This window comes from Montipora capricornis, chromosome 1 (genome assembly GCF_036669925.1).
Source record: "Montipora capricornis isolate CH-2021 chromosome 1, ASM3666992v2, whole genome shotgun sequence".
Lineage (NCBI taxonomy): Eukaryota > Metazoa > Cnidaria > Anthozoa > Scleractinia > Acroporidae > Montipora > Montipora capricornis.
This window is the reverse complement of record NC_090883.1, coordinates 3,261,911-3,275,588: the sequence shown is the minus strand read 5'-3', so window position 1 is coordinate 3,275,588 and position 13,678 is coordinate 3,261,911. Positions and strand designations below refer to the sequence as shown.

The window sequence follows — 13,678 nt, the reverse complement described above, 5'->3', positions numbered from 1 at the left end:
AAAGCTGCTTTGCTTACCCAAGATGGTCCAACTTAAACAGCTTGTAAAAATAGTTCAAATTCGTTTGCTTTAATATGATGAAAGTCTTCAAAGTTTCATTGCTGCAACTCTCTTAAACATGACCATACATGTAGCTAAAACCTGAACTATTCCTTAGACTACGGAATGCAAGCAGAGAAATATCTGTAGTTTTCCTTGATACAATTACCCTATGGGGTACCCTGCGAGCAGTTAGTTTCTCCTACGATTCCCGAAAGAGAAACCACTGCGAGCAACCATTAGTTTCTTTGACTGAGCAGACAGCCAGTGCCAAGGACAAATAAATTAAAATTGAACTGGTAAAATGAGTTAGTAAACTTGCTTTGGTGCTTGTGTGTGCATTCAGCTATGTAACCGCTGCGTTTGGGCGAGCCTGCTGTATATTTGTAGTTATTTCCCATGAAATGAGGTGAAGTGATGTCAAATACATCACGTGGAGTGTGAAGAACTTCGCACATGCTCGATGGAAAATCAAACAGTTCCTTGCAGTGGTTTCTCTCTTGGGAAGTGTAGGAGAAACCAACTGTTCGCAGGGTACCCATAGGGACACAGTTTTGCCAACAACATACAGACCCATATAATTCAATTATTTAAGACATGCATCAGGAGGAAAATAACATTACACAAACTATATTGATATAAAACTTGACTTCAAAAGATAAGCCAAAAAAGCTCACCTTAAAAATGTACATGCTCTGTGGGACAACTGGATGTTTGAAGCCAACAGATTTGGCAATAGCCTGAAAGAAAAATTTTTTTCAAAAACTACTCCATGAACATGAAATGTCATAGCACCACCAGAGAAATCAAGAAGCAATTGATTGTTTGTTCACTTCAATTCTGTTTGCTCCCTTGTAGAGCACTGGAGGACCATTAAGTTTTCAACAGCTTTCCAAAGGGATTTAAAAGAGAAAGAGGGACCAAGGGCACATTTTACATCATAAGGCCAGCCCTTTTGGGGGGCCTTTGGGACAGCCGCTTGGAAAATTTCTGACATTAAAATAAAACTCTCAAAATGCTGGACACAATGATTCCAGAAGTCAACATTATTATTATACATTGGTGTCACCAGCTCGATTTTGATTGGCTATATAAGCACAGAGCTAATTCTTGCTAGCTCTTTTTCTCTTACATCATACCTACAGACAATAGATCTTATATGTGTCGAATTGACGTAATACGTACAGGCAATAGTTTTATGCATGCAGAAGTGACGTCAACTAATACACTAACCAGCAGTTTGATCAGTTTTGTCATGGTGGAACTCAGAGCTCAGGAATATGCATAATAAAACAATAATTATTGGGTTCAGTTTTCGCATGATAGCGATAATTATCAAGGCCTCAGTTTGTGTTATCCCCCTCAGCCTTCGGCTTCGGCAGATAACACAAACTTTGGCCTTGATAATTATCACTAGCAAGCGAAAACCGAATCCAATAATAAATTATCGTTAATTAATCAGATATGGCCAGAAATGCAAGTGGTTAGCCTGATGCACAGCAATTTTGTGAATTTTAAAAAGTTGACAGGCTTAATTCAACCGTAGTTATTAAGACATTAGGAATGACCTAAAATGATCTAAATGAGCTACAACGGTATCTAAAATGATCAAAATGAGCTACAACGGTATCTAACATGATCTAAAATGACCTAAAATGGCCTACTCATTTTAGATCATTTTAGGTCATTCCTTGTATTATAGTAAGTACATGTAAACCTGAGTGGTGAATAATGTCTTTACAGTAATAAAATTCATGGACAAAGAGTCAGCACTCAAGAATTCAGCAATACCACAGGCGCTCCAAGCTCCAAGCCATCATGGCAGACAAAAATATAAGATTTGTATGGGAATCCCGATAAAAATGGCTTGTAATGAGAACATAATTATACAGAAAAATTCTCAATTAAAAAGCCTTACCAGTCTTATTGCCATGGTGGGTCGCTTCATTCCTGTGTGGTTTTTTTCCAGATTTAACTCGATTTTTCAAGTCGTCAGTTGTCAACGGTATTATAAAATACCAAGGCTGCACACTCCATTCTACTGAGTTAAATATTCCTAGCTAACAATTTTCATTTAAACCCACCAACAACGCAATAGGAGTGCTGCGAGCGACCTCAGGTGGTATAGTTTGTTCACTTGATCTAAAACAAAATCCTTTAGAAAGATTTTTTATTTTTTGTTTTAATACTGTTTAATATTTGTTTTCATATGAATTATTACATCTACTGTACAGGGGGTGGGGGGAGGACTCCCATATGGAACAGACGGGGATGCTTGTCGAAATTTTAAATTTAACCCTTAAAGGAGACCATCTGGGCGTGGCTCAAGCTTTTTGTGACCCCTAAAGGAGACCAATCTGGGCGTGGCTTAAGCAAATTTTGACCCCTAAAAACAAATTAAAAAGAAAATTTGACTTCTGTTTCTCTTCGCGTAATTCTGTGTTTCTTCGCGGAACCCTAAACGAGACCTTGGCGGCTTTAACTATTGGCCCTTTGCCCGGAACACCCTAAGCGAGACCAAAATCCAAAATTTACCCCCTAAGCGAGATGACGAGCATCCCCGTCTGTTTCATATGGGAGTCCCCACCCCGGGACAGAGAACTTTACATTAATCCACATAAGTCACATTTAATGCATTCTATATTTATGACACACATGCACACACACACACACTCTCACACAAACCACTTTCATAAGCCTCAAGAGAATCTTATTAGACTAAGAACAATACACAAGGTACAATACAAGAATATATCAGACTGATACAATATTTGCATATTTTCCCCACTTCGATTAATGAGCAGGGAGTTGATCAACGTTTGACTTGGCAATCATTGTGTCAAGTTGATATGCTATATAAATTTTTGTGATAAATATCCCAAATTATACTGGGTAACTTTTTCTTGAATCTACAAGAGTACAGATATTTCCTCGCAAGCAACAAGATATGATTTACATATAATTCATCTTTGTGAAAGAACATCCAAAACAATTATATCTTTACAAACTGTAAGTGAGAGCATTTGAATCTTAACATCTCGATCACCACGCCATTTAATTACTTCTGTCCAGAAACTCTCGAATAGTAAGCATATACATGTGTGTATGAGAATGTGTTCAAGGGTCTCATCTGCATCTCCACAAAGAGAACATGCTGGGGAAGGAAAAATGCCAATCTTGTGAAGAAATACATTTGTGGTTAGAAACCTATTCAGATCTTTGTACTGAAATTCATAAAATTTCATATGAAAAGTGACACTATAAGGCAGGCTATATTTTTTTTCTAATCCAAGACATCACCCGGGAATTGATGATTAAAACTTAACTGTTGGTGGAGTGATTACTCTACTCCGAAGCTCTTTGTTAACAGTCTTAGACACAACAGACTTGATTTGAACTACACTGTATTTCACTGTTTAAAATTAGTTTGCACTGATCCTGTCTAACAAAGGGTTCGTTGCAAATACAGCAAGCAGGTTTTTTTTGTTTCCCTGGGTCGCAACATGACTGCATTAGTCACGCCTCCTTCATGTTGTCAAACTTCAAAAGCAGTGAACGATGGTTTTGAAAGCCAAGTGGCTTAGCGAGAATGAAAGCAGGCCTGGGTTGCTCGAAGCACGGTTAGCGCTAACTGGCATTAAATACCATGGAAACCTATAGGTTTTGATACCTCTTAATCAACGGATGGTGCTAAACCAGGCTTCGAGCAACCGGCCCCTGTATTGTACAAACTGAAGAAAAAAATTTAATTATTAGATAGAAGTTTGGGATTTCATGCAGCTTTTATTAGTTTAATTAATAGGACATTTGTACGCTCTTCACAATCATAACACTATACTTATTAAGCCTTCAAGAAATACAATTTGTTCTCGTAGGATATGGTGCAATTACAAATATTATGTGGATGGACTTATTGCAGAGGCCAGTGAAATTTTATTATTAGCATCTAAAGAAAACGCCATCTTTCAGTGTGCTTTTCCATGTACATTGTGAAATTTTGAAGTTTGTCAGCATGAAGGAGGCGTGACTAATGCAGTCATGTCGGGACCCAGGGATTTTAATAAAATGTGTCGTTGAGAAACAATGGTATTGCAACCCACCTAGTGCTCAGTTTGTTGAGCATTTGGTTCCAAAGGTTAACCGTCCAACATTGCTCTCCCAACCATCTTCCAAAAGGTTTCCAATTTGGATTGAGTGAACAAACTACGTCGCTAGCAAGGCTGATATTGCATTTTTGGTGGGTTGAAATGAAAGTTGATCTTTGTCAATTGATTCTGATGTGGAATTATAAAAGTGGCAACATTCTATCTGGGAATATTTGACTCAATTTGGTGGGCTCCCCAGAATGGAGTGAGCAGCCTTCATTGGTATTTTATAACACTGTTGACAACTGAGGATTTGAAAAATGGTGCATATCATGTCGAAAAAACACAACACACAGGAATGAAGCAACCCACAATTGCAATAAGGTAAGGCTTTTAAATTGAGAATTCTTTTGTATGTACCGCCCGGTAGTTATAATCTTCTCAAGTCTTTTATCAGTATTCCCATAAAATCCTTATATTTTGCCTGCCATCCTGTGGTAACACCTGCTGCAAACTAAAGAAGATAGTAATAATTAATCATATTATGATTGGAACCAAACAATCCTCACCTGGATTCTCCTGTTGAAGGTTATTTGCTTAAAAACAGGATTTAAGGCATGAAGAGCTGTATAAAAAACAACATACATTGTACATGTACATGTAAAATAGAAATTCAGCAATGAGAAACACAACATCATATTTTCCTGGCTGAGCAATTAAAAAACCATAATTTCTTTCTGCATACATTATTTCAGTGATCAAGATGTTTGCTAACTTTTTCCCTTACTTTCACCCTTAACAGTGACCATGTTACCCTGCTATGGATAACACAGACTTACATTCTGTGCTTCGCTCCATTTCGAATAACAGTAAAGAACACCATCACCAAGCTAAAGACAAAAGCCAAAAACAACAGTGGCTTTAGAGGTCTTTCTCGTGCTGCTTTTTTTCTTGCTATTTAATAATTATGACTTTCCTTGCATGCAAAGTAACATTTAAATTCATGTTCTAACGTAAATCATATATTAAATAAGTTGGTGACCAAAATTTATGACCTGGTGATCAAATTTTTCCCATTAGTTGTCAACTGGCACCCGAGCAAAAAAGTTAATTTCGAGCCCTCAAGAATGCATTGTCTTCAATAAATTTGTATAGCCCTGTTTAATTTAAGTTGGCATTTTGTGGAATCAGAATTGAGGATTTCAAAATAACCTGCTAAACAAGATTTGAAGCTTTGCAGATGTCAAAACAGTCAGTGAAGTTGTGAGTCACATTGAAGCATTGTCTTACAAGATAGAAAATATTGTGACCTTTTTAAAGACTATGATTTAGTTCCTCCTTTCTGGAGCATTTGGATCTACATGACTTTTATTCACAAATTATTAGGGCATTATATTTATTATATCTTACCATGGCCAACCTTGTTAATGGCTTCGTGCTTTTCTGCGATGAGTTCACCTATTTCATTATCAAGTAAAATAAAATAAACATAAATAAATATTGCTAGTGCTAATCACCCTTACTTGCAGTCGAGAACTGAATTACGAAAGGCGCAGCTCACGACATCGGGCTGAAAGCATACAAAGGCGCCTCTGGCTACCGCTATACAGTCCATGTTTGATGTCGGAGCACAGCACCACAGCTAGATGTTAATTAGCTGTGAGTCGATTTTGATGAGGGAAGAAAACCAGAGTACCCGGAGAAAAACCCTCGAGTCAGGTTGCAATTGAGATCGACTGAAACTCAGCCCACATGTGCCAAGCCAGAATTGAACCCCGGCTCGCAGTGGTGGGAGGCCTGATAGATAACCAATAAGCCACCCCTGACTTTTAATTCAATTAAGTAGCATTTACTAGCTACTGCTATTTTTTTTTTTGCTTGTACATGTAACCACTGAAGTGAAATGAGAGCAGATGTGGATTATATATGGGTGAAATGAAGAAAATTAATTATTTTTCCACTTGCAATGAAATGATTCAATCCAGTAAGAATCACTGGAAATGACACAAATTTTACTCCAAGCCTCATGATCAGGACTAGAACTCAGAGCCAATCTCATTTCCAGAGCCTCTGTTACCCTTGTCCAGTGGAACAGTGCAGGACCGCTCTGGAATAATCCAGAACCGGAACCAAAAAACTGTGGTTCCGGTTGAATAACTGCACATGCGTGAGGGGAGGTGGTTAGAAATCAACAAAAACATCCTGAGTTTACCTCGCCATGAAAACGCTTACTTTTCACTTGCGAGACAGTACACATTATAGTATGACCACATCCCCTATCACACTTGAAATGCTTAAACTGCGGAGAATCAAAAGTAACGAGAGACATTTTTTCAATCAAAACACATTTCAGTATCTGGTGTCGACAAGTGACTGTATTTTCAAAAACAAAAATGTTACGAACTAGTAAGTTGTAAAAAGATTTATTTCTAGATCATCTTCAACCTCGTATAGATAAAAATCCAGAAGAAATATCAAAATTTTTAATATAGAATTTGAAAATGGCAGGGAATGAAACTGTTTTTCTACAGCCAATGAAATAAGTGGCCTTTTTTGGATTCGACCAGAGTCTCTCTTTCCCAACTGCAGGTCAAGGGAACAATGTCTCTGGGAACAAGATTGCCACTGAGCTACAATATGAAGCCAGATCAAGCAGCAAATATTGACTTCACAATATGTTCTGCACAAGGTTAGAGTATAACAGAGAGAAATTATGTGAATTGTCACTGTAAATTTGAACTGTGGACATTACTAATAAAATTATTATAATAATGATGATGACGCCAACCAGGATAATGCTGATGATGATGATGATGATGATGATGATGATGATATTTCTTTCATTCATTCATGTATAAACACATTGTTACACAAGCAGAACCCTTCCCCATGCACACACAACGCCCTTCGAGCAGCCAGGAGTAAGGCCCAGCAGACCGCCCTCCGCTGTGCCAACGAGTACTGGCAGAACTTACACGCCAAAATCCAGCTAGCAGCGGACTGTGGCCACGCAAAGGGAATGTAAGAGGGCATCAAAACTGAAACCGGCCCTACAGGCGTCAAAACAGCCCCATTAAAATCAAAGACTGGCGAGGTCATCACTGATCAGAGCATGCAGCTGCAGCGTTGGGTGGAGCATTATCTTGAGTTTTGTCAAGGTGCCAGATGAATGCATATTTTTCAAATAATCACCTATGTAATTATCCTAAAACAATTATTCACCTCAGGTTTGGTGAATATTGGTGAATAAAAAACTTGACTTTTATTCACCAATAGTCCTCTGGAGAATAATTATTATTGTTAAATATTCGTATTCTCAGTATTGGACTGGAACTAGCTTGCAATGGAGGCTAATGCAGGGGTATATATATCGAAAAGTATTTGCATTTGAAAAGATTTTCCCACATTAGCCTCCCTTGCAAGTTAGTTCCAGTCCAATACTGATAATAAGAATGTATTGGGGAGACCTAATATCAATAAACTTTATTAAACCACTTTATAACACCAGACTAACCTTTTTCATTGAATGCTCCTTCTTCAAAGAAAAATCTGATCTTGTCACCACTTGTCATAAAATAATCATCCCTAAGCTATGAACGAAAATCAAACTTCTGATTTGAAAAATGTTTCTCAGCTACTCAACTGCCAACATCAATACATTATCACATTTTTTTGAGAACATCAATTTTACTTCTTATATGTTTACAATAATTATATTTTGCTTCCGTTGTATTTAGACTTAAATGCATTTCAGTGTATAGTAAATTTACTATCAGTTTAATTAACGTAATTCACATCATTTTTCTGTTAAATTAGCCATCACTATAATCTGCACAACTCAGTCGATTATTTTATAATTGACTTTCACTAAAAAACAATTTTGGCTGGCTTAACCTACATGTACATGTAAGGTGTAGAAGTTTGCATTAGAATCCACGAAATAGACCTAATCGGCTAACTCAATGTTGTACCCAATTCAAACCCTTTGGGAATAAAACGTTTTGTTTCAGGTATTTCCATATCATTTAAATATGAATACTACATTATCATGCAAATACAATACACAAAGAATCTTAATCTCGGGAGATTTGAATTGGGTACAACATTGAGTTAGCCGATTAGGTCTATTAGAACTACAAATTAAAGTGGTCACACATTGGCAAATGTATTCATCTTGCTAGCAGAGCCTTTCTTTTGCTTCCTCGATTTTGGCATTCTTGAGAAAGACTCTGCATGAATCGAGTCAGATCTTTATTGATTATGTGCTGCATGTTGCCAGGATACAGTCCCAAACCTAAGCCTAGAATGCCAGATTTCACCACCATCTTGGTTTTTCATGGTACAGTGGGCTCAATTATAACCATCGGTTTTATCACTAAACAGATGCTCACATAGAAAAAAACCAGTTTGACAAGAGAAAACAAGATTGACTAGTCCAGAAGTTTGGGCTGCGGTGGCTTCAAAGAGTTGACGTGATTCAAGCAGAGCCTCCTTTTCTCCTCCCCACCAAAAAAAAAGACAAAAGGAGGCTCTGCTTGCAGGGTGGCATGTATTCTCCTCTCATAAGATCCAAATATTAGGAATTATCATTTTCACGAGCTTTTTAGTCCCATTTCTGTTTAAGATCAAGCTATGATCAGTTATTTTAGAGCTGGGATTTCCAATTATTCTAGCTTGGCAGCTGCGCCACCATGACAAAGTAAAAGCTAATTGTTAGTTTCGTGACAGTCCCTGAATGTACAGTACAGTACACAACAGGGAAGCAAGAGAGTCTAAATAAAAACTGTACACCACCAATAATAATTTCTATTTGCCAGAAAATGTTACTTGCCTAAATGGCCTTAAATCACCTCAAGGGACACAAGGTTAACAATTTCTATTGAATTTACTTTCAAAGAGTAGTATTGTTCAATTTTACAGCGACTGTTACTAGTGATAGACCATGCTGAAGTAACAAGCTGGATTTGGGTATTATGAAAACTAAGACCTAAGACCCCTTGTAAGCAGTGGAAATTACAGGAAAGAAGCCCGCGAAAACTTACCGCTAGTCAGAGATTTGGGCGCTGGATGTTGTTACAGTGGAAATAGAATAACAAAATTAATGTGTATTGACAAAATAATTTGTGCATCGCTTTTTTAGTGGTTACAACCAAAGGGTTAACTCATTCGCAAGACGCTATATTTAGTTTCGGTGCCAATAAGTAATCATTGATGATTTTCAGTCACACAGCCTGCAAGCCTGTCATGGCATTGTGTCTGTTTAAATTAAACCATGTAGACAACATCCAGCGCCCAATTCTCTGACTAGCAGTAAGTTTTCCCGGGTTTCTCTTCCGTAATTTCCACTGTTCACAAGGGGTCTTTAAGGTTAGTTTTCGTACTACGAATACTAAGAAAACTAAGACCCCAGGGTCTTACTGTAGTTTTCGTAACACCCACAAAACATTCTATTACATATTTGTAATTCTACCGGAAATGGAATGATAACAAACTATTTAGACATAAACATTTGGTGTCTGCCAAACACAAAGTGACTCCAGACTTCAGACCAATTTGACCTTAATTATTACAAGGTGGACTTTTGTGGGGTGGGGGAATACTTAATAAATAATTATTTGTTTTTGAGGAGAGGGGAAAACCAGAGTACCTAGAGAAAAACCTCTGGGTACAGAGTAGAGAACCAACAAACTCAACCTGCATATGATGCCGTGTCTGGGAATTGAACCCGGGCCAGATTGGTGGGAGGCGAGTGCTCTCACCACTGCTCTCACCACTGCAACATCCAGATAAGAGCTTAGGATGTATCTCAAAGGTGAAAGAGTTTCCATTACAGTAATCACACTTTCTCAAAAAACTATGTTATTCAAGTTATCCCTTTAGGTATTTATGGGTGTTAGTAGTAGAGAAGCAGTGGAATTGACCACTGACTGCAAAGGGTTATGGGACAAAACCTCTCTGGCCATCATGCTAGAGGTTCGTGAGGACACAATTTTAATTCTCGTTATTATTTAACAATAATTATTTGCCAAAGGTCAGGTGAATAATGTTTTATTATTATATCTCTCAGATAGTACACGCGCTGTGATTGGTTAAATTAGTGGGCCATATTCTACAGTACAGCCCGCTGTACAGCGCGCTAAATTTAAAATTTAGATAAAACATTATCTAGCAAGTTTTTCATGTCGTTCTTTTACATAAACTTGTAAAACTGTTTACATCTTGCAAGCAACTATTTCAAACAGCCAAGAAGATTTAGTTTTTCGGATTTTGACACAGCAATCTTTGTGGCAGTTGAACCTTCTGCTTCCTTGCCCACACACCAGATTAACCTTAAAGATATACATGTAATAAGTTCTTACTAACCTCGTTTTATCGGTCTGTACCATAAGTTACGGATCCTTGTTTATTTATGACTCAAGCGCAAGGCGCCCAAGCCATAAATCAATGGGAAAACACTCAGTCCGTAACTTACAGTACAGACCTCTAACTCAGTTAGTAAAAAGTATCTACACTGGCACTCTCTCCGCCCAGTACATCAAGCACCATCTCATCAAGCTCTGTGAGTTGTTCACTGCAACCTGCACGTGTCACCTTTGATTCACTAATTTTCTTTAATTAAGGTACCTCAGCAAATATTGGCCCAAATAACATCGCTGAGCTGTTTCCTTCTGCTCCAACACCATTCATTTCATTCCTAATTGTTTCTCAAGCCTGCTGCTTTGCTGTTTTTGCAACATTTGTTAATAATAATTACTGCCTTTTTCTCTCTTACGAGCTGTTCTTACAGTTTCTGCTGTTCTGTTGGCAACTGCAAATTTTGAAGGCGCGGAGTTCAAATAAGCCTTGTGCAATTGGAACTTACACATAGAGTGTTTTAATGTACTCATTAAAAGGTTTAATCAATATGCATGGAATTTCCGTAACAGATAGCTTGCACCAGATAAGCTTTTTTGATTGAGCATTTTGTATCGAGTAGCTTGAGACTCCTTGTAAGGGAAAGCATCCCACCCGCCTCTCCCGGGTTGTCAGGTGCTAAGGTTTTAGCGCAATAAAACAATTGTTTACCCCATCTGTGAGCCTGCTTATTTGTGATAGTAATTTAGTCTACAAGCGTATTCAAGTTACGTTACAATAATAATTATTGTAAAGCTACAGTTGTGCATTATTATTGTATCATGACCCGGACTGCATGTGTGAATTCCAGTGTAGAAAAATATTTTATTGAATCCATGAATTTACAATTTGGACTTTATATGCATAATTTACACAAGTAAAAACTAAACATGTAACTTTTTTATTGAATTGATCCCTGCCTGCTGTTTCTTTCATCATACATGTATCACAACTGAGTGAAAATACATGTGACAGGGTGACCATGTTGGATAGCACTACAATAATTAACAATTATTGGATGAGGTTGAGCATGTTAGCGATAATTATCAAGGCCAAAGTTTGTGTTATCGGCTGAAGCGGATAACACAAACTGAGGCCTTGATAATTATCCCTAACATGCGAAAACCGAATTCAATAATTGATTTATTATGCATATTCCTGAGCTGAGCTCCGCCATGACAAAACTGATAAAACTGCTGGTTAGTGTGTTACATGACGTCACTTCTGCATGCATAACACTATTGTCTGTAGGTATGACGTCAATTCTACATATATAAAATCTATTGTTTGTAGGTATGACGTAAGAGAAACAGAGCAAGCAAGAATTAGCTGCGTGCTTATAGCCAATCAAAATCGAGCTGGTGACACCAATGTATAATAATAAAGTTTAGTTCCCAGTGGAGAGACATGTCATTGTTCTTGCCATCCAACATGGCTTCCATGATGTCAGATGCAAACCATGTACCATCAATTCGCTATTTTCACAAATCCCATAATACAGTTAATTTTGGGGCGATATTTGCATTAAAACAATGGATATCCAGTTCACTGAAGCATGATACAGTCCCAAGAGTAAATACAGTAAGTTATATTGATTTTATGTAAAGAATGCCCAACACATATTGCATTATGGGAATGGGAAAGTAATCTTCAGACAAACTGTCATTTTTTTGCATCAATACTTCAAATAGTACATTAAAAAGATCTATCTACGTCATGGAAGATAATCACCCTTGCCCCCTCGCCCTCACCGGATTGTTCCATTTTGCTTGTCCATCCCCCTTCCCCACTCCTTCCAAACGATGGCAGGTTTTTGCAATGGGGGATTTCGGATTTTTTCTTCCAAGAACCTGACAAAATTTGGTGTCCTTGGACATTTTTTTCAAACCTCTCACCCTCGGTTTCAGCAATGCTGGAGTGGGAAAGACCCCATGCATATTGATATAGATGAAAGTAAATGGATGTAGATGAAGGTAAATGAATATGGATGACTGAATAATGGGAAATCGAATAATTTAACGTGTCTTAGGAAGTTGTGGACTCGTGTTGGCTATAGACATGAGGGTTTCCGTGGGAATGGTCTTCAAGTTACAACTGAGCCGACGTCTAATGGCGACTTTTGGTTGTCCAGTTAACTTAAAACTTCTTACCTTTGTTTGTGATTCATCTGTTGTGAAAATGCTCCTAGGATGTTCGTCCAACTTCATTTCCTTCAAAATCTCATGCATGGCTTGTCTCATTTGATCAACCTCGTCTGGAGAGAAGAAGCCTTCGACGACAAGGAAGCCATCTGTCTGGTACTAAACGAAATTTTCACAGGTGTAATTATTACGGTGACTGTGTTGATAAATAAAAGAACAACTGTCTCTGACCTTCTCGAGCTGCTGTAACGAAAGTCCTTTTTCCGCCATTTTCGATCCCAATAACCTCGAAATGATACAGATGAAATGTCTAGCGAAAGGGAGGATAGGTATGGACTAGGGAAATGGAATATGGACGGCGCTTCACTTAGTAGGGGCTGGACAATCTGGGCTAGCACTTAAGGAGGCTCGAAATAGTTTCTCCTTTTTTCAAACAAATAAACACATTTTGTTTTTAGATACAGTTAGGGTAATCATATGAAGACAAAATTTGGCCAGGGTTTTAAGTACCCATCATAGATTTTTTACATCACATTTTCCCCCAAAATACCGTTACCATGGCAACGATATAAGGCATTTCCTTGAGCCTTAAAATCAACATATGTTGTCTTTTTTGAAAAAACGGGACGGTGAAATCTTCCCATTCAGCGTTACCAGATAATGTTAGAAATAATCTCTAAAATATTTAAATTTCAACAAAATCTGTAGGTCAGTTTTTCAGAAAAATACGTTTTTTTGAAATGTGTCGCTAATTTCTTTTTTCACCTACAGAATTTTTTTAAATTTGAAAGACAAACGTTTTAAATTAATCTAAGCTAACATGCAAAAAATGAAAAAAATTCACCGTCCGGAAGCAGAGATATAAGCGAGTAAAGTTGCAAAATCAGGAAAAATGAGGGGGTTACAAGATCGGCATTTACGCATGCGTCACCCACTCATTCGAGTGCACGCGCGAGTGAAGCTACAGGCCAACACAAACGGATTTAAGTGACCATGAAACCGTTTGTGTACACTTTTCGT

General features: G+C 37.8%; 1 protein-coding gene across 1 annotated transcript in view; it reads right to left on the bottom strand.

Moving 5' to 3' along the window:
* The window catches only part of LOC138039831 (phytanoyl-CoA dioxygenase domain-containing protein 1-like), a 30,799-nt gene extending 17,818 nt beyond the window's left edge, over positions 1–12,981 (bottom strand). The window contains exons 1-6 of the mRNA XM_068885690.1: positions 12,890–12,981; positions 12,668–12,817; positions 7,639–7,714; positions 5,535–5,582; positions 4,694–4,749; positions 717–779 (exon numbers count right to left, since the gene is read on the bottom strand). Of these exons, the coding sequence (XP_068741791.1) occupies positions 717–779; positions 4,694–4,749; positions 5,535–5,582; positions 7,639–7,714; positions 12,668–12,817; positions 12,890–12,928 (432 nt within the window). The 5' untranslated portion in view covers positions 12,929–12,981. The remainder of the gene's footprint in view (positions 1–716; positions 780–4,693; positions 4,750–5,534; positions 5,583–7,638; positions 7,715–12,667; positions 12,818–12,889) is intronic.
* Between the last annotated feature and the right edge of the window lie 697 nt (positions 12,982–13,678).